The sequence below is a fragment of the Hetaerina americana genome, unplaced genomic scaffold (assembly GCF_022747635.1).
Source record: "Hetaerina americana unplaced genomic scaffold, ioHetAmer1.1.p SCAF_21, whole genome shotgun sequence".
NCBI classification, from domain to species: Eukaryota; Metazoa; Arthropoda; class Insecta; order Odonata; family Calopterygidae; genus Hetaerina; species Hetaerina americana.
Genome location: NW_027286775.1, coordinates 9,792,106 through 9,814,264, shown reverse-complemented (window position 1 = coordinate 9,814,264; position 22,159 = coordinate 9,792,106). Strand labels below are relative to the sequence as shown.

Here is a 22,159-nt window from a genome sequence, read left to right as displayed (position 1 = left end):
AACAAATTACTGGTAATTTTCTCATGGTTTTCTGAAAGCAATCATGAATTTCAGTAATCATTGCTTCATTTCAAATTCATAACATATATCTAAACCAATTCTGGCATAATCCTTCTCTCCCCTTATGTCAGAGCTTGAACAATAGTGATATCAAATTTGGAAGTTAAAGAGGAAGGTTTCTCTTAAACCTGTAAGTATCAAAACTTGTAAAATGCAGCTGAATAATATGTACTTTTACATTTCAATCTATGTATATGTGCCGCATAACTCCTGATAATTTATATTCAAGCACCTCTGTCAATAATGCTATTTTTATTTATCAAACATTATAAGTACGTCTTCCTCTCACTGAACTCATCATCTAGGCCCACTATTAACATTTGATCAAAAGCTAACTGCAATCCACTCGTAACTATTTATTATCAATCAACAGTACCAACTTGAGGTAGGTTATTGATGGACTATGTCTCTAAACACTACCGTAATCCTATGCCCTAACTGACGTGGCACAAGGAATCCTTCAACCCAACATCACTATTATTCATTCTTTAACTTTGCACACTTTCCAACTCCCTTAATCTCATCCAAGATGCCTTTTCCTTTCCCCCGTCCATCTCACTTTCCCAGAATTCTTCCCTCTTATCACCATCATCAATCAGCATCCCATTTCTCTCTCATCTTCTTCCACTTAAGCTGCCCTCTTCACATTTTTCCCAGCAGCCTCCTCCCTTCCTCTACCATGAATACAACTGCATCATTGGTCTTTATTTCTCTCCATTTTCTTTGAAAAGCCTCTGGTCTACACTTATCCTCTCACCTCAACAGCCAAGTCTTTGAATCAAACAGACAACACTCCATATTAAAGTTTTCAATAGACTTCTATTTGCATTTTTATGCTAGGTGCATGCAATTGCCTTCCGCCTCTTTACATATGACTTTTTACCAATTAAAATTCTTATTTTTAGGTCACCAGCACTCTGAACAACCTCCTCCAAAATACTTTCCAAATAGGTTTAACTGTTCCAACTGGTCTATTTCATGTACACCAACTTAAATGCTTATCTTAGCCATCACATTTCTTGAGACTCTCATTACCTTCATTGAATTATCATCCCAAATCTATCACACTAACTCTGCAACACCCTATGTAATGACTGTGATCCTGCAGCTGACTGACCATTTAACTAACACTTGATCATCTAATTGCTTGAAGAGTTCCCTCCCTGCTTTCAATCCAACCTCCAGCCCTTTCTAAGACTCCCTTCCGTTTCCCCTGCACGTACTACACTGAGAAGAGCACATGATGATGGCCATCCCCATCTTCCTCCCTCCCCTGCCAATCACTGCACAAACCAACACTCCATTTGCTGTCCATCCCTGCTCAGTCTGAGATTTGAAAACATTCTGGATGAGTCATCTATTTCTCCAGTCCGCTCCAACATTTTACAATATGTTCAATAACTATTCCCAATTCATTTGGTCCAATGCCATCTCAATTAATAAAAAAAATGTAATAGACACTGGCAACTGGTTGCAAATATAGAAGAGAAATAAAATGAAACCTTTACTTTTTTTAATATTCTCACATCTTTGGGTACTAATTAAAATATTAAATCAATTTAAGTAACAGACAAAAACAAATCTTCCCTCATCTCCAAGCAATTTTTTTGGCCATTTAAAAACTTGAACTCAAAATGAAGTTAAAGATAAACCAAAGGATAATTATAAAAATAGCAAACTTAACTATGGTAAGAAAGAATACGAAAACAAAAGTATGAACAATGCCAGAGAACATCAAACGACAATGAGTTTCATGTGCTCGTCCAACAATTAAAAAATTACATTAACCACAATGAATTATCTGTGAGCACTTGGCATTGAATGGTAATGATATCTCAGGATCAGATCCAGTGAATATGCAAGGATCCATTGCATCAAGGATTTCAAATTCAGTTACTTCATGAATTGATCATTTTCCTTGAGTGAATTTCTCGCAAAAAGAACGGCCATTACCTGCACCAGAGAACGATTTTGATGAATGCCTTGTGCAATGAATGATTACACACAAAAATTATTGACAATTGCTATTTTTTATAAGAAGAATTTTTAAGTAAAAAGTAGGAGAGTAGTCTTATACGTCCCATAGTGTAATTCAACTTTTCTTCATCAGCAATAACAAATGTAATACCATTGTCAAAGCAGGTATCTTAATCTTAGCTTTGGCATGTAACTATGGTTACTTATTTGGCAAAGCAATGATGCAATTAAAAATGTGCTATTCTAACAGGGTTATTCGCACACTTTACTTCAAAGAGCTAAATTAAATCGCAAAAGATTGGCACACAATTTCACAAGTGAAATATTTAACACAAAACAAGTAGATATTGAATGTTATAAGGTTATCAACAGAGCATTATTTTTACCTGACCTCAACCGCTGACCAAGAAACCACACTTCTTGAATACAAAATGTAACCTGGGTAATGTGTACCTAGGATGACGTCTGAGCAATACAGGAGAGCAACCCCAAAAGCTCTCCTAAAGAAATAACCCAGGAATAGTACGACATAAGCAATTAGGTGATGAGTGATATTATCATGCTTGAAAATATATATTATAAACCATTAAGCACACCTTCTTCAAGCACAGCCACACATCCTCAACATCAAGGTAAACAATCTGTCACAAAGCAGTCAGTCACACAAATGAATACATATATATACAAATATGTACATAGTGTTTCAAGAAATTTGCCATAAATTAAGAAAAAGACAAGAAACCCTTAGTCCTTCGGCCAGAGCCAAGATGAGCGACACAATGAGTGGGAGTCCTCATAGCCCTTGTTTTATTTAGCTTACACAGATGTATGTAGCCAGGCTATTTCTCCTTTGGGTCCCCAAATAAAAAGACCTAAAAATAAATATTTAAAGATCCGGCAGACAGCTATGAGGGCTCCTCTTCAGTTTTAGCAGCTAAGGTACAGTTTCACATGCATATTAAAATTGCAGAAACCATTATTGCACTGTCAAAGAGCATAAATGTGAGATGATGAAGCTTAGTAAACTTGTTAGCAAACATTGCATTCAATCATTCAAATTTTGGCCGAATGCAGCAATTACAGAAGGAGGAAATAAAAGTTAGGGTGTATCTTTTTACAATGGGAAGAGTAGGAGAAAGGACATTGTTTGCAGATTCCAAGATGACACATATTTTCAAAGAGTTGATAACCTAATTAATAGAGCATTTAATGCATAATTTTCATTTGAATTCTTTTTGTCATTCTCTGATATATTAGTTCTTGTCTCATTCATTTAACCAAGAGCAAGTTAAAAAACAAATTTCCCCAAAGCAATAATTAGCCTATTGGACTGAATTTAAAAAATAAATGTACTTCTTGATAAGCATTACCGATAAGCAAGTTAAACCAAACACTTTTTTTTTATTTTAAAATTTATCTAAGAATATGCATAAGGAACAATGTCAGCCAAGAGAAGTGTGACTAAAAATGCACCCAAAATTTGATGCAGCACATCTGGTTGCATTTCGATGGTTTCATAAATTATTTGATGACACTTGAAAATGGACTTGTGAAATTCATTGAGAGGGGCATGTGTAGGATTAGTGTAATGCATTTCATAAATAGCATCAATCGTGATTAAAAAAACGGCAGTGAGATAATTAAAAATGATTTAGGATTGCATCCAAGTATTATATAGTATAGGCATGAAACCAATTGAATAAATAAATGAAAACTGAGAAGTTTTAATGCTAAGTAATTAATATATTGAACGAACAGTTATGACTGCAATTATGTTTGCAATGACCGCGCTAACCAGGGCAAAGAGGGAAAAAAATTCCTTAATTAACTTAACCAAATTATTTACTGCAAAATGTTATGCAGTGAGGCATAAAAGAAGAGGTGTCAACAAAATTGTAAAGTAAGAATTAAACCAATGCTTTCTCTAGTGATTTTATGAGCAACAAGCACAAACACAGAGGCCGATGTAGAAGTTCAAATATCACAAAAAATATGTATGTCATATATATATAGTACGTGTTCGAATGTACGATTAAGTGAGTCAGGGGGGGGGGCCACGAGATGTGCAGCCAATTATCAATGCACTAAGCTGCTCATCAATTAGATTATCTGCGCGCGACAAAAAAAACCAATCATAATTGCCGACAAATTTTATAAACATGGAGTCAAAAAACTGATGTATTATAAACAGTAATTACTTCAACATAGTTCACATAAAAAATTAGGTGTCTTTTTCTCCAGTTAAACAGTTGTAGTGACAGTACATTTAAAAGATGACAGTGACCAAGTATCAGAGACTTGAATACCATACTCGTTAAAAGAAAACTTTTTTTGCAAAAATTAGCATGCCAGCCAGCCTTGCCATTTCCAACACTGCATAGTACTCACGTTTCTTCTTCCATTGCTACTGAGCACTAATTCCTTCAAGTTGGTTGCGCGATATATTAGCCTGAAATTAGTTAAGGCAATAATTCACCTCACTAGACCAGAAATATTTCTACGTGAAAAAAGTATAAGCTTTCATGAGCAGAAGCAAAGTGAGAAGCATTGAAACAGCGCTCATTTTCGAGAATCTTCTGACTAAAGAGCCCCCAAACATACACAAGGGCCAGGGAAAAAATCTTAGAAGAGAGACATCAAGACTGCCTTGGCCAAACACTAATTCTCCCACACCCCCAAATGGAATTTCTCATAGTTTACAGGGGCGAATAGCATTATAATGTCAAATTAATGTTTGTACTTTCACCTAAAATAGCTCCCAAACTAATATGCATCAAAACAAAAATCAGCCGAGGAGAAATTTTCTTTAAAAATATGTTATATCAAACGCATATAGCGACCCCAACGAATTCATGAATCTCCAACAAATAATCACTTCAATGCCCCAGGATGCCATTCCAGCTTCTGTTCCAGCTATTCTTCAACGAAATTACTTTTTATGAAGATATAATGAAAAAACCACCCGAAGAAGAAAACAAAAATTACATATGATGAAGGGAGCAAAAGGGAAAAATATCCAACAGCTTTAACAGGTAAATAATTCGTGTGATATTTTTCGCACTTGATTTCAGTACATCTCCAACATCTGTGTTGTGTGCAGTTAATGAAAAGCCTAAACAAATGGAATTAAAAGTTTTTTTTCAACACTCCATTAAATAACCGCATTTAGTAGAATGTAGCATACACAGCAAGAAACACTTCCAGAGGGAGTTAATTCTGCTTTTGAGCATTTCCATGGGAAATTAATCGTAGCACGTTTCTCAGAGAAGGATGGCATTAAACCAGGGAAAGAAAATGAAGGCCTCTTACCTGGCTGCCTCGATAGCGGTGTTTAGTTCTGACAAATCAGGCGAGTTGCCCCGTTGCACTGAAGCACGTGATGGGATCTGAGGATGTCGATTGGATGCTGCCTGACCCAAGGCAATGCCCCCAGCAGACCCCTCACCAACTAGAGACAAGCCTTCCAGCAGGGGCCTCAATGTCTGTCCTAATGGCCTATAAAGGTAATAATGCAACAGCCATCAAATTATCGAACTAGTTCCAAGAAGTAAAACATTAGCGCCAAGTCTGGGATAAGATACTGTCTTAAGTATGAGGGTGAGTCAAATGAATACCTTAAACACAAATTGAGTAGCTTCAGGCGTGATGTGACGGAAGTCAAAAATAATGAATAACTGATCGTGGCACTTTTCCGCTTGATTTTTTATTTTACCACCAGGTTTCGATGTATTACATCATCATCAGGCCAGATCAGAATACCTTAAAACTTAAAAATGTTTTCATCTTGTGATTTCTTGAACATTAAAGGTTCTCACTCATACATTTTCATATGGGGTCCTCTAAGCGTACACTAGAAGTATTCCAGTGCTTCGAAAGTCCATGTATATGTCTAGAAGAACCATAACGGCTTTAACTGCTCTTTTTAAAGGCCTCTGTTGTCACAGCGCGGTGTGTGCCTGACCTGGTCGAGGGGAGTCTGATACGGAACTGTCACTCCTGTTAAGAACTTCTAGTCCAGGCGCCATTGCCACCTAAAGTGAAATAGGTGAAACACCATTCTGAATTTCCCTTAGTTGAGGAATTTACGTTTCACGCCCCATTACTACTGAATAAAAGAATGAAAGATCACTGCTTCTCCGAGGTGCATGTTGAAAGTGGATAATGCTTACACTATTGTTGTGTTCTGATATCATGCTGCCATCTGTAGGTCACACTTCAAACCATCACATATCACTATAGGGAAACAAAAATTGGCACCGGCACCAAGATGTTTCGAAAATGTGGAGCAGTTTGACAGGATTTTACTTGACTCATTCTCATAAGCTGACCACACAAGAAACTCTTTCATTTCAACAAAGAGATCTACGATGCGCATGGGAGGTGCAGATTATGGCATGCAACGCCATCAAAATGTGCCAGAAAAACTATTTTTAAAAATATATTATGTACATGTATCATGCAGGAATTCATCAGCTGTGTTTTCTGAAGGAAATATCAATTGAACAAGCATTGACCATTGATTGCTGCGATACTTATTCAGCGAAGCAATGGTTGTAAATTGCACTTCATTCGGTGTGAATGAATAAACAGTGAGAAGAATGCAAGTGTTCACATTTAGACAAGTAACCCCTATATTTTCAATATTTGAACATTGTAATAAACTATGACTATTTCTAACCATAGTATTATTTGTTTAATTACCTAACTATGCAAACACAAAATTCATGAAATGCAGTTATTTTAACACACAAGGCCTGTCTGAAAAGTGTCGGTTTCAATTTTTCCCTGACATGCATTGAATGCAAGCACCATTATCACTGAAAATTTGGTGATATGAAAGAGCTGCGCTAAACTCGTCTTACCGGAGGCCTCACAGACGAATGGCCAAGAGCAGAGCTGAGAGTGTCTGCTTGCAAAGACTTTCTGCAACGACATCACGATGATTCCCCAAATCCCTCATTGTTCAAACTTGGCACCAGCAGACTATTATTTTTATTCCTATAAAAGTGAAATCATGCCTCACAGGACAGCACCACAATGGGGACACCAAGTCAAGCCATCAAAGAATCTCGTACATGTGCCCATAAGGACTTTCCAGAATTCACCTACCATGGAGCCTTTGAAGTCTTTGAAAAGCCACAAGGGCAAAAGTGTGTGTCAACGCTGTTAAGACGCCGTACTTTGGAGAAGGCATTGCAGCAATACGAGGGCGGTTCAATAAGTACCCGCATTTGAAGACAAAGGGCATTCCTGAGGGAAGTTTATGTTATCATCGGGTGCTGCCATCTATCAAACGACGGTGAAAAAAATTTCAGACTGATTTAAAGGTTAGTTTGGATTTGTCAGCCATTTGAGTGAGACACGTTTCGTGATTTTCGCTAAGATGGAAAAAGAGCAGTATCGTTCGATAATTTCCTTTTTGTTTTTGGATGGGAAGAAATGCAAGAAGGTAAAAGCAAAGTTGGATGCTGTTTATGGTCACTATTAGTCATCTATGACCACCACAGTTAGATATTGGTTCAACTAATTTAAACGTGGGCGAACATCTGTTTTTGATGAGGAGCGACCAGGACGCCCGGCAGACGTGGTTACCGAGGAAACCATTCAAAAAGTCCACGCCATGATTCTCGGTGATCGACGTACGAAAGTGAGCGAAGTAGCAGAGGCCGTGGGTGTGTCGACTGGAACGGCAATTAATATTTTACATGATAAGTTGGCGATGAAAAAATTGTCGGCCCGATGGGTGCCGCAATTGCTCACGGTGGATAACAAGCTGGTCTGGCTGTCAACTTCGAAGCAGTGTTTGCAGCAATTTAAGCGAGATCCGAAGGTGTTTTTGCGTCGAGTTATCACTGTTGACGAAACCTGGATTCACAATTACACACCAGAAACTAAACAACAATCAAAGCAATGGATTTCTCCCGGTGAATCTGCTCCAAAGAAGGTGAAGATGGCCCGATCAGCCAGAAAGGCCATGGCGACTGTTTTTTGGGATGCAAATGGCGTCATCCTCATGGATTTTTTAGAAAAAGGAAGAACGATCCTTGGGAAATGCTACAGTTGACCCCTTTGACAAAAAATTGAAGGAGACACGGCCACATTTGGTGAAAAAGAAGGTGCTGTTTCACCACGATAACGCACCAGCACATTGATCCGGAGTTGTCGCCGCCAAACTGCATGAACTACGTTATGAATTGCTGCCGCACCCCCCGTATTCACCCGATCTGGCTCCCATCAACTTTTTCTTATTCCCTAACATGAAGAAATGGCTCGCAGGAAAAAAATTAAGATCAAAGGAAGAAGTTATCGCCGAGACAGAGGCATATTTTGGAGAGTTCGACAAATCCTATTTTTTGGAGAGGTTAAAAAAATGGCTGGAACGTTGGGAGAAGTGTATCTATATAAAAGGGGACTATGTTGCAAAATAAAAAAAATGTTTTTGAAAAAATAGTTTCTTCATTTCTAACACGGGTACTTATTGAACCGCCTTCGTACCTTGAATAAATCTATTTTTCCAAACAATTTTCCCAATACTTTTCATACAAACCATGTTATTTGCATCCAATCAGGCCGAAGGACACCACACAAAAAGGAGCTCTTATATTGTCACAACTACAGATGAATTGACTACAATGACTGACAAGGAAACGTACACTAATATTTGTTGCATTAATCATTGGGACTCTACCAGCAAAGAGAAGTCAGGCCACCCTTGCCCACCATTGCAATGTCTTTGGGGCTTAGAATGGTATAATATGGCACCTCAATATTTCTTAGCAATAAGGCCTGTTTTTTAATTAGCAATGAACCATGGCAATCCACCCTAGGGTTGCTTGAGCAGAGAGCTCTATCCCCTGACCCCTGTTTAGAGGGGAGAGGAATACTGGGGGATTGGGAAGGAGCACGTAGGGAACGGGAGTGACCAACCACCATCCTCCAAAATACCAAATGTTAACATGTTAATGGTTTTTCTCATTCATTATTGTAATTTTTTCCATTGGTTGACAGGTTGGTTTTGGTTAATCCTGAAATATCTTTCATAAAATGATTAGATTTTACAGCTCAACTTTTGCACAGATTAATATGATAAGTTCAATGAAATTCAGATAAATACTTGTTGCTGTGCGATGCCAACACACATATTACAGTCTAAATGATAGAAAAACGTAAATTACATATGTATTGAAGACAATTTGCAATCAGTGATTGAAATACTAACGTGCTAAGAAGTTCTTCTGGAAGGTCAAGGATATATTTTGGAATGGATGACCCACACAGAAACTGGGCAACTTCGTCAGAGAAATTGTTACAGTTGTTCTTCACCAGGTTGTAAGTCCCAGGGCTGTAAGCAGACACCAACACTAATTAATGATTAAAATTATGACATAGTTAGCGTAACATTTTGAAAAGGACTAGACATGCAGGGAGAAATGATGGAATAATTACATTCTGCATAATGAACTAATCAATCCCATGACAAAAAACAATGCTCTGTCCTCATAAATATGTAGTATCGGGATAATTGAAAGATACTGTACGTATTAAAGTTACCTCGTTGGACTTTTCCAATATGGAGGAGAAAGGAATGAAGATCACTTCCTTTTAAGTTAACCCTGAATTACTATGGCGTGATTCAAAGCTCTGCTCTCTTCAAAGATCTGCTCGAGCTCCCTCCCTTGAACCGGTTCGACCCTACCTGAGGCTACCTGCGTGCCTGCTGTTACTTCTGTGCCTCTGTGTTTGTTCTTCCCTAGTGAAGTGTGGTGTAGTGTGTGCTTTAATTTTGTGAAATAGTTTAGTTTATTTAGTTTTTGTGTTGCTTGTTATTAGTTTTTATTTGTGTGGTGGTATTCCTAGGGGGTACTCTTAGTGGCTTGCGGTGGTTTTTGTCCTTCGAATCTAATTGGTTATCGGTGAGTTCTTTCTTTTCTTTACTGTCCTTTTTCTTTACTATCGAGATCGAGGCGGTGGTCAAAGGCACGAAGTGCTCTAGGCTGCAGGTCGTGGCCCATGTGGGCACCAACGACGTCACGGACCGTGGATCCGAGGGGGTCCTCCGTTCCCTTAGGGAACTGAGCTCCGAGGTGAAGTGCATCCAGGGCGTCGAGGGTGTTCGGCTGGGACTAACGGTCTGCAGCATCGTTCCGAGGGAGGATCGCGGGTCTCTGGTTTGGAGCCGAATGGAAGGCATACACCAGAGACTTTCGAGATTCTGCTCGGACATAGGAGCCTCCTTCGTCGACCTGAGACCAACCCTCCGATCTTGCAGGACTTCCCTTAACCGTTCTGGGGTCCATTACACGGCGGAAGCGGCGAGTAAGGTAGCGGATAGGATACTCGACCACTGTAGGCCTTTTTTAGGATAGAGGGCAGGTCACTTAGACGGTCAGTAACATCTGGGGATAGCACGTATAATATTATTAATAAAAATATAAGAGTCATCGACAACACTGGCATTGATTTAGAAAGACATGTGACACGCACTTCCCCACAAAGGCGTCCTAAACTACAGTCAGGCACAAATAAGGACGTTATTCAACATCAAAATAATTTAACTATACTTGTTATAAATTGCAGAAGCCTCAAGAACAAATCAGCAGATCTAGAACACATAATCCAATGTTATTCCGCTGATATAGTATTAGATACATAGAGTTGGCTGTGCAATGACATAAATGACCAAGTAATTTTCCCAATAGATTTCAAAGTTTACCGACCCGATAGAGATACAAGACCCGGAGGAGGGGTTTTCGTGGCAGTGAAAAGTCATTTTGAAAGCAGGCAAGTTTCATTTGAAAATAATAACATAGAAAGTGTTTGGTGCACCTTTCTACGGACCAATCAACCCAACATAAATGTATGCTCTTTCTACAGACCTCCAGACTCAGATCTGAAAACACTTCACACCCTCAACGATCAAATTTACAATTTTACAGGTAAAAATAATAACAGTAATATAAATAACATAATTGGTGGCGACTTTAACCTCCCTGGTATCGATTGGAAAAGCAATAGCGTTAAATCTTGGACCGGTGATCGCGAATCTTGCAATTCCTTGATAAAATTGGTTCAAAGAAATTCCCTCCAACAAGCAGTATGCATGCCTACCCGTGGAAAGAACATATTGGATCTATTCCAAAGAAACTGCGGGAGATGCCGCAACAGTAACTTTTAACGGAGTCATCCGCTAATGTGCATTTCAATGCAACAATTTCAGAGTGTAAAAATCATTCGCCTTGACCCAGTCAAGGCGAATGATTTTTACACTCTGAAATTGTTGCATTGATATTGGATCTATTTCTTACAAACACGCCCGAACGTATTATTAGTGTATCAACTGATGAGGGCTTGAGTGACCATAAAGCAGTTAATGTCCACTTCGACATAGATATAAAAAAGATTGTTAAAACAAAAATAAAAAATTATAATTACCATCGACAGAGATATAAAAAAGATTGTTAAAACAAAAATAAAAAATTATAATTACCATAAAGGAGACTTTGAAACTTTTACCAATCAATTAAACTCTTCACTACCCGAGTTCAAAACCCGCTTAAGCCAGGCCAACGTGGAAGAAACTTGGACAGAATTTGTCAATATTATGCAAAAAGGCATCATAGATTTCATCCCTATAAAATATGTCAAAGAAAATCGCGACCCCAGACTGATGATATATCCTATCGATCTCCAGAGGAAGAGGTCGATAAGATGTACAATCAGTTAGAGGACATAATGGCATGTGTTCCCGCAGGGAAATATTTGATAGTGATGGGGGATTGGAATGCGACGGTAGGCAAAGGAAGAGATGCTGATGAGCTGGGGGACTACGGTTTAGGCACGAGGAATGACCGTGGGGAGAAAGCAGTCGAGTTCTACAGGAGACAGGGTTAGTCATCATCAACACTTGGTTTAGAAACCACAAAAGACGCAGGTATACATGGAAAATGCCAGGTGACTCAGAAAGGTATCAGCTAGATTATATTCTGGTTACATACAGGTTTAGGAACAGTGTGATAAATTCGCACAGCTTCCCGGGAGCGGATGCGGATTCTGACCACAATTTAGTTGTCATGAAATGTAGCGTCCGTTTCAAAAAGATAAGGCAGGGGCGGCGAGTTAGAAAATGGAATGTAGAAGCATCAAATGGTTTGAAAAGGAAGGAGTACCAACAGGCAGTAGAGGAAATCATGGAGGATGGTACAGAGCTAAGTACTATCGAAGAAAAATGGGAAAGTATCAAGAAAGGGTTGTCGAAAGCCGCAAAAGACACTATTGGAACCGTTAACCCTGAAAGGACTAGGAAACCATGGATCATGGATAAGATGATTACAAAGATGGATGAGTGGAGAAAATGGAAGAATGTAAATACAGAGTTAGGCAAAATGAAGTACAAAGAATTAAACAATAAATTGAGGCGGGCAACAAATAAAGCAAAAGAAGCATGGTGGAAGATGCAGTGTGAGGATATGGAAAGTCTGCAGAGGAAGGGTGAAATTGGTGCGCTGCACAGGAAAGTTAAATCTTTATCAGGAAGTAAGAAAGGAAGATCAACAATAGCAGTTAGAGATAAGGCGGGTAAGGTAATAATTGACGCAGGAAAGATCCAGGAGAGATGGAAGGAATATATAGAAGAACTGTAAAGTAAAGAGCTTAGACCAACAAAGTTAGGCATAGAAAAGGAACATGACGTAGAGGAAGATAGCTTAGGTCCAGGCATACTCGACCATGAGTTAGAAAGGGCATTAAGGGAGATGAACCTAAATAAGGCCGTGGGGGTGGATAACATTCCCGCGGAACTATTGACATGTTTAGGAAAATGTGGGAGGAAGAGGCTATAGGGGCTGATTCGTAGTATCTATGAGGAAAAAATCTGGCCGGAAGACTTTGTGAGATCTGTGTTAGTTCCTATTCCGAAAAGGGTAAAGGCTACATCATGTGAAAACTACAGGACAATAAGTTTGATATCCTACGCAGTTAAAGTTGTTCTCAGGATCATAAACAAAAGGATAGAGTAGGGCAAATGATTAATTAGTGGATGATCGGTTTGGGTTAGGTACACGTGCAGTTAGGGCAGAGGTACGTGTGATGCCATTGCAGTGATGAGATTGTTAATCGAGAGGAATATAGAATACAACTGGAGGTATTTGTCTGTTTCGTAGATTTTGCAAAAGCGTTTGATAGAGTGAATTGGGAAAAACTAATGAGTATATTGTGTTGTGATAGAGGGGAGAATGTTGGGCAAAAGAGGAAATCGAAGGAACAGGATAGGGATGTGGGACGGGATGAAGGGAGGAAGAAAGTACTGAGAGATGAAGAGGGACCTGATGTAAAGTAGGATACCGGATTTTGTATTTTGATAGGATTCACAAAATATTTATTTAGTGGATGTGTCCATCCAAAAACCTACCTTTACCGTTAGATTATCTAATAATAATAATTATATATATATATATATATATATATATATATATATATATATATATATATATATATATATATATATATATATATATATATATATATATATACAAACATATACATAAATGTATGTATGATGTAATGTATGATGCAACAGTCGGGGCATCATTTAAGCATTTTTCTTGAGGATTAATAAATGATAACAAATTTAAAAATAACTATTTCGCAAGGCAAGCCAAACCAAATCATAGTTTCTAAAAAATGTTATAAATATCAAAGTTTAAATAGATTGGTAGAAAAGGAATGTAAAGCAACCAAATATTCAAACATAGTCGTATTGCGATTATTGTTACAGTACATTTGTAATTGCCTACAGTTGCTCGTAATTAAGCCATTTGGGGGTGTATTGCGAGTGACTGCCTGACTAGTACACTTCACTAGAAATCGTAAATGCATAAAAGTTCATCCCATTTGCACCTGGTAATTACTGACTATAGGAGATTAAAATCTTTTTTTTGGTTAGCAGTGTTAGCAATTTCTCACCAATTATCTTTAATTGTATTTCATTTTTGCCATGAAATTCAGTTACAAAGAAAATGTTAAACCTGCTATGTGACTCATGGCCAGGACATTTTAACTTGATGATTTATTGCTTCACATGTGATGCCAGCAAATGCATGCGAGTCTGCTCAAACTGCTGACATGTGAACCAAAAAACTAATAAATATATTGCTATTTTTAATATTTACCTAAAAGATGATTCTCCAAGCCCAAGGAGATATTCCAAGAAGAGTTGATACGGAATACAACTTTCTCCAAGTTTCACAACACGGTCAGGTGTTCCCAAAACAGTTCCTCCCTTTAGAATAAAAGCAAATAAAATGGAAGAACATTGAATTATAATCAATTACTGGGTTAAATATCAATATTTATTCATTCATTCAATATTTAATCTAATATTAGTGACTTGAATTTCAACATAGACACATTTTAGACAGGTCTTACAGAACTAAGGGGAAAGTACTACACAGATGAAACTGGAGTATTATTTTTTCCCCCCTCTTAATTTAGAAGGCTGTGTATCTCCCCCCAAGAAATAATTAAAAAAAACATAAGCACAGCAATCAACCCAAAGATCGGTTTCTTAGGTGATGGTAGAGTTCACCCAGAACTAAGCCCTATATGAAGTGTGAAATCCACACATTAGCAGGGTTATAAGGGGGGAAAGTTCCTTTCCCTGTGGACGTTATGGTTTCCCAGGAAGATCTGGCAACCGAAAAATTACACAGCTCAGGGTGATGCTGAGGATGCCCAAAAAGGTATGTCCAGGAATCAAACCTGGACCCTCTGGTCTGAAGTGTCTAAGCTCTACCCCTGGACTACCACGTCCCATTTTGAAATAAATATCACAGGCATGAATAATATCTTAGAAAATAACTTGTTCATAACAAACACATTATTTTCGTCCTTCATCACTGCAACTTCCAAATAATTCAAAACCAGCTCCCCTCGTGTGATGGCTAATGCAAGAAATAAACAGTGTGGTACACGATAAATCTTGAACTAAATACAATCTCCTGGATTGAAGTTGCCCACCAAATGTATGTAGTATGAGTAGTAGTTATTAGGGAAGTTGGTGACTTACAGCAAAAGGCCGTTTGTGCCAGAAGGGATGGGATAGGGGGGTAATCTGGTCGGGGTAGGATATTAAGGGAATGGATGATGGGTGGAGTGAAACCCATTGTCGGCATTGACCTACCCTACTGACAAAAGAACCCGAGGGGTCACACACACAGCTTAACGTCCCATCCGACATCCAGTTTAGCTTGCTTTAAATGTTCTCCATGCAGCACACCAGGTACAGATCCTTATACTACTGAAAAATCCATTCATCACTGGGATTCGAACCTGGTTGCTTGTGGTGGGAAGCCCACCACTACATTAGTCTCTGCACCATCCCGAACCCCCGATTGTATGTTTCTAAAGCTCTCTACTATGCCACTAGATATGGTAGAGAGGGGAACACAGTTGTTAAATAAGCCAATAGCTGTTGAGTCCAATTCACGTCTAGGGAAGAAATTTGACAGATAACGTGAAAACAAAACATCTCTGCAATGATGTATTTTGTAACCTACTCTTATGACAGAAGAATTATGCATACCCTCTACAAGAATCAGGTTACAACAATACAAACAAAAAAAGGGAGAAAAATAGCAGCCAAAATAAACAAAGGAGTAAGACAAGGACGAAACCTCTCGCCAGCAAATTCCAACGTACACCTGGAAGAGGCAATAAAAGAAACACAAGAATTGGGTATCAAAGGAATCAAGGTAAATGGAGAAGAAATCAGCATGCTTCGGTTTGCAATTTGACATTGCAGTGGTGGCGGAAACGCGAGAGGACCTGCAAGCAACTCCAAGTGCTACGGGTCAACTATTGGGGGAATATAATATGAACATCAACAAGAAGAAAACTAAAATCCATGCGCGCGGAAGAGAGAGGCTGAATGCAGATATCACCATTTGAGGAAACTCGAGTGAAACTAGAGGAAGTAGAATCCTTCATCTACCTGGGCAGCAGTATAACTCAGAATGGAAGAAGTTCGACCGTCATCAAGCAAAGAATAGCCCAAGCTAAGAACGCTTTCATGAAGAAGAGGCATAAGAGACAAAATGCACACTGATGAACAAAATTAAATTACTGATATGAATAGATGGAACTGGAATGAAGACTGAATTGAGAGAAATGAACTGGACCAAAGAAACTGCATTGATTGAGATATGAATACAGGTAAATATTGGCATCCTATTAAAAAACTGAAACATGGCTCCGAAGCAGTTACGAAGTAAAACTATACCAATGGTATAGTTTTATTTCTTAACTGCTGGTAACTGCTGCTAATAGGCTGCATTCGCCGCTAAGAGCAGCTATGGAAGGACAGAGCCAAGCTCCTTTGTTCCCTTGCTTTCCTCCTGAGGTGCAGGGACGAGGACGTTATAGCCAGATTCGTCAGCCTTCGACCCCCGGTGAATTCATCGGCAGCCAGACGCATCATGAGACGTCCCAGCCTCGCACTATTGCGCAAACGGATACACCACCACCTTGATGACAACGCCTTCTGGAGTGGCAGCCCGCCTTTCTCCATTGGACTGGGAGTACATCGATAGAGCCTCTGCTGCGCAAGGGGAGATGCTGCGTCGTAGGAACACACAGAGGCAAAAACAGAAGTACGAACGTTTGGACGTGAGAATATTGGATACTATCTCCTCTCTCGACCGACAACGAGTCGTCATCAACCTGACCGACACGGAAATTGACGAACCTACTTCCTTGGTGCTCTCCAAAGGATTGAATTTCGTCCCAACTCCAGGGTCCATCCCCTACCTTGACATAGTAGGGAGTGTGGAGCAAGCCATCCGAAAACTCCCCCAGGAGGAATCGGAAGAGGGCTGAAGTCGCTATGGCCCTCAAGAGGGCCATTCTGCCCAAACCTAATGTTTGAACAGCACCCTTAAGACCAAAATACTTCTTCAGATATGTGGATGACACCTTCATCGTGTGGCCACACGGACCGGAAGCACTCACCGAATTCCTCGGCCATATGAATAGTGTCCACCCGAACATCCAGCTAACCATGGAGACTGAAACGATAAACCCCTGCCTTTCCTCGATATTCTCATTGAGAGGAAAAGAGACGGCAGCTTAGGCCATCAAGTCTATCGGAAACCGACCCACACTGACCTATACCTGAACGGGAGAAGTCGTCATCATCCCGTACAAAAGAGAGGAGTGATTTCCACACTCGTGCACCGAGCTACTTCAGTTTCGGACGAAGAGCATCTTGAGGTGGAAATACATCACCTAGGGAAGACGTTCCAGCAGAATGAGTATGGGACCCGGGAAATCAACATGTCCCTTAAAAAGACCTTCACAAATCCTGGAGGTAGGGGAGAAGAGGCAGAAAAACCTGTTGCAAGAGCCTGCATCCCGTTTGTCTCTACGATTTCCAATAAAATCTCTAGGATATTAAGGAAGTACAAGGTGGAAACTATCCACAAACCGATAAGGAAGCTGCAATCAGTCCTGGACACGGCTAAAGACAAACGGGGATTGAAGACCTCAGGAGTGTACCGGATTCCTTGCGAGTGCGGCCAAGCGTACATTGGGGAGACTGGCCACACCATAGAAACACGCCTAAAGGAACACGAGAGGTGCATCAGATTAATATACCCAGCGAAATCTGCGGTCGCCCAACATTACCTCAATAACGACCACAGAATTAACTTTACCGGCACGAAGAGGCTATGCCACGCCAACGGCTACTGGGATCGCGGGGTGAAAGAAGCCGTTGAAATCAGACTAGACACCAACACTTTCAACAGAGACAATGGCTTCCAAATCAGTAACACTTGGAAGCCAGTGCTAAAGAAAATAAAAATGCACGGGAACGCACCCGATTGCCTGTAGCAGAGCACACTAACGCTTCAGACCAATCAGGGCACACCTGAGCATTGGTGGAGAGTGTAAATACCAGGCCTTTTTTATGCTCTGAACTTCACCCTGAAGATGATGGCAGAGTCAGCCTTCGAAACGTCGGTGTATTGCAACCTGACCCGGTGGGAAACCCGAGAGAACTTCTTGAATATACCAATGGTTAGCGGTTGAACAATTACCAAGCAATGGAGCCTGAATATACATAATGAAGGTAAAAAGTAAACATTGAAAAACCATGGAGCAAAGTCTTGTCTATGTATACATTGATCAGGAAGTGAATGAAATACGTATTTATTCCCTGGATTTCTAAATCAAGAGATAAATTACATAAAAATTATAATTTCGTACCACTACATGAAGATAATCTGTTTTCAAAGAGGAAATCATAGATACATGGAATAATATTTTCTAATTCTAGCCATTGACTCTATTCATTAAAAATCACCCAAAAGAATTCAAATTCAATCTCAAGCATAATTTCTATGATTTTGTTTCAACCCTTAAAAACATGGCAATGTTTAATTAAGAATCAAAAGATGTTTTGCAAAATACTTGGAGATAAAGTGATTTGAAATAAATGATACTGTCAGCAAGTCCAAATAAAAGACATTTCCATGAAACATACTATTACAAAGGTGGCAAGAACAATTAAAGATCGATAAAAGCAGAGAACTTTAGTAAAACAATGGAGCATTCTCATTGGTAAGAGAAATGCTTCTTTGATTCTGCGGCCAGACAGGTAAAATGGTTATCTTCCCTAAAGCAAATTGTGACCTCACATATAATATATCTTGTACATGTCGCACTTCAAGTTTCAGAATTACCTGCATGTTAACATCTACTAATATTTGAGTATGTTATTTCGACCATGTCTACTGAAATTACGAGAACCATCAATAGCAATTAGCGGTTATCAATCAGGGCATCTCAGGCCAGTCACAATAAGCCAAGGCGTGCAGTACTTACAAGACCATTCAACAGACCAAGACCTACTAGACTGCTCCAGGGAGAGAAGTGGCAAGGCAGGAGAGAGTTGTGGAAGGAAAATGGAGCAATGCACTGCTGCCATCACCTTCCAAGAGCCAAGCAGGAAAACCAATCGTACAAAGGGGAGGATGAGAGAGGTGGGGACAAATGGGTGAAAGAAAGATTTCCCCACACCACTGAGTCACTGCCGTTTCCATGAAAGATGAAAATGTGATGATCGCAGGGAATAATGTTGGTCAGAATATGTGAGGCTTATGCTCTAAAATTAACACCTAAATTCTGAGTCAATTGAGTCGTCAAACGAGACCCACTATCACATGTCATTTTTTCCAATTTTTAAGTTGGATCCCTCTCAAACAAATCCAAAAACAAGACATACACACACAAACGACTCCCTGACTCCAATTGTTCAGCATCATCTCCTATCGAGCAAAAACCAATAAAAACAGAAGTCAGAAATGGAGAAAGAGACAAGCTATTCAGGAAGAGTGGTTGCATTTTCAATCCTCTCCACTCCTTCCAAAGGCTTTGAGGTCTCAAGTAATGCTGGGGGATCTACGGAGGCAAATCTGTCATAAGAAAACACAACATCCAAACCTGAGGCTAGATTAGCCTGTGCCTGTGGACCTAAGGTTAATTGGAAATTTAACCTTAGGTCCACAGGAAGCAAGTAGGTCAGATGAATTGGCATCTATCTCTCCATTTTGTTAATTAAATAATGTGATGGAAATGAAGTAAAAATACTGATACTGAATACTGAGAAGTAAAAAAAGCTCTCACAAACACATCTTGGATATAAGTTGTTAAAACATACTATATCTGTTATCAGTTTGGAAACTGGCCAAAAAATATGTCTGCCAATTTTGAAATGTGACTACATAGAATCGAAAAGGGAGAGACAAAACATGCAGGAAGCAATGGGGATGGTATGGGAGGAGAAAGTATTGCACGTAACAATTTAAAGAAGGCCACACTAATGAATGCATATTGTATGGAAACGGAATATTGAGGACTTTTGTCAGAGAGAGAGGAATATTGCAATAGCATGGCAGGAAAAGAAAAGACATACTGTGAGAAATGAAGGGAGGTAGGAAGTTCGTGGAGTTGACCAATAGATCATTATAATGCAAGGCAATATGGTATGCAGTTTTTGTAGCAGGTGGGTCTCCTGAGAGAAAGTGCTTAATTCCGGGAACCATTAAAAACCTAAAATAAGGACTTTTAATAAATATATTTCCCATACATTTACACATTGAAATGATTGATCAAAATCGGGGTCCTTCGGCTATGTTTTCACAGCATTGTCAGCTTTGATAGCCGAGTGGGAAACTATTGCCCATCATCACATCGGAGGTGGAGTACTGCTTAGAGATTCTTTTATATGAAGAGGAATATTGTTTCAAGGAAGCAAAGTCTAATAACATTTGGAGATCAACCCAAAATGATCCGCCAATCAACTGATACATTGCAACTGAGCAGTCGTACCATAAATGAATGCGCACTAATAGGTTAACTATTTGATAACTTATTTTATAACTGTTTAACGTGGGATTAGAGCAGGAAAATCTAACACATGCCTGATTAATGAATTCACAGAATAATTGAAATGCAATCACTAATTCCAAAATAAAATCACATAGAGCTTATTGGGTGCGTTATGTGACAGGAAAATTACGACAGGTTGTTGCCATGATAATCACTAGGCAAATCTCATTGACCAAAGGTAATTTAACTACATCAATGCATTTAAAAAATAATCTTCTGAGCGTAAATATATCCCATGACAACATATATACATATGTATATGGGGAAATATTTCAGCAATTACCAGGCATTTCTAATTTCTGTAAATGCCCAAATATTTTGCACAAAGGAAAACGATATAAGATTAACTCCGAGGTCACTGCCAATCGGATGGGGGTGGGAGGAGCATTAAAAACCATTTGAAATATGAATTTACCGAGAATATTTTTCAGGATTTATAATTTTTAACAAAGTGTACTAAAAAAATGTACAGTCGTCAAAGCTGAATGCATTATCATTTTTATTAATCTAAATATTCGATCAACTATGGAATTAAAAGATCCATAAATTCTTCTTGCGTGTTAATAAATCCTCAACAATCTCGTCGCAATACTTTATCCCCAAAATTTTATTGAGGCAGCATATTGAATAAGAAACAATGCACTACCTTTCGGGTCTAAACACGTGGATTGAATATCTTGAAAAGAGATTTGGTCAAAAATTAAATAGAACACAAATGTCTTCGATGTGCTCGAAGGGAGGAAACCAACAAGAAAGCCTTTCACACATTTGCTTTGAAATGAGCCAACGTCATAATCTTCGCCCGGCGAACGGAGAAGCGCGATGGTGCGAGAGAGGGGATCCCCCCTCTCCCCCCAGAGAGGGAAGATAACCCGAAACCCACGAAAATTCCGAAACTGATCACAGGCTTCGGCAACCCACGTCTTTTGTTCAGAACCGCCCGTAGTTTATTGACCAACGCATTTACTTCACAGTCGGCCAAGCAGATCAGTTGGCCAAGTTCAAGAGGGTCCACCAGACGGGAACAAGATGGAAGGCTTCCATATAGGTTTTCCTCCCGCACAGAGCACATTTTTCAAAGGGACAAAACCAAGAGAGAGAGGGACTCGGAGACGCGGGATTCATACGAACTGTTGAAGGCCGGGGACTGTCGACCGTCGGGAGACAAGCCGTGCTTACGTACGCGGTCGATCGGATAGGTAGCGAACACCATGAGGCACCACCGAACATTTCCAACGAGTTATGCAGGGGGTGGGAGGGAGCGTCCGGGGGGGAGGGGATAGAATCTTAGGGGGAGGGGTTCTTCAGGAAACAGAGATTTACCTCCTTCTGGGAGAGAGCACCTCACTTCCTCTCGCAAAAAATTCAGGGTTTTTCACGGCCGGGAACTAACAACTATCCTGGACTGTCTTACCGGCTCCCGCAGAGAAAGCAGAAGCGGAGAGGGAGGGAGGGAGGGAAGTGGACGGTGGGGGCGGAAGAGAGGGGCGGGGGAGGAGAGGGGGCGGCGGGGGCCTGAGGTGGAGCGCGGCGGCGAGCCTGGCTTCCTCAGTGGACGACCCCTCAGGGGATGTTGGTGCCGGCCTAATCTTAGAGAGCCTCCTAAAATTAGAAAGAAGTGAGGGGACAAGGGAGGGTGGCGAAGAGGGGGGGGCAGGGGGGGACGGTGGTTGGGGAA

The 22,159-nt window shown here is 39.9% G+C and overlaps 1 protein-coding gene across 4 annotated transcripts in view; it reads right to left on the bottom strand.

The window, feature by feature from the left end:
- Window positions 1–22,159, bottom strand: part of LOC139688639 (uncharacterized) — an 87,789-nt gene that overhangs the window by 12,606 nt on the left and 53,024 nt on the right. For 3 of the 4 annotated variants that reach the window (XM_071586203.1, XM_071586204.1, XM_071586206.1), the window contains exons 4-6: window positions 14,205–14,314; window positions 9,257–9,379; window positions 5,347–5,532 (exon numbers count right to left, since the gene is read on the bottom strand). In XM_071586203.1, coding sequence (XP_071442304.1) covers window positions 5,347–5,532; window positions 9,257–9,379; window positions 14,205–14,314 — 419 coding nt within the window. The remainder of the gene's footprint in view (window positions 1–5,346; window positions 5,533–9,256; window positions 9,380–14,204; window positions 14,315–22,159) is intronic. The other variant, XM_071586205.1, reaches the window with a different exon arrangement.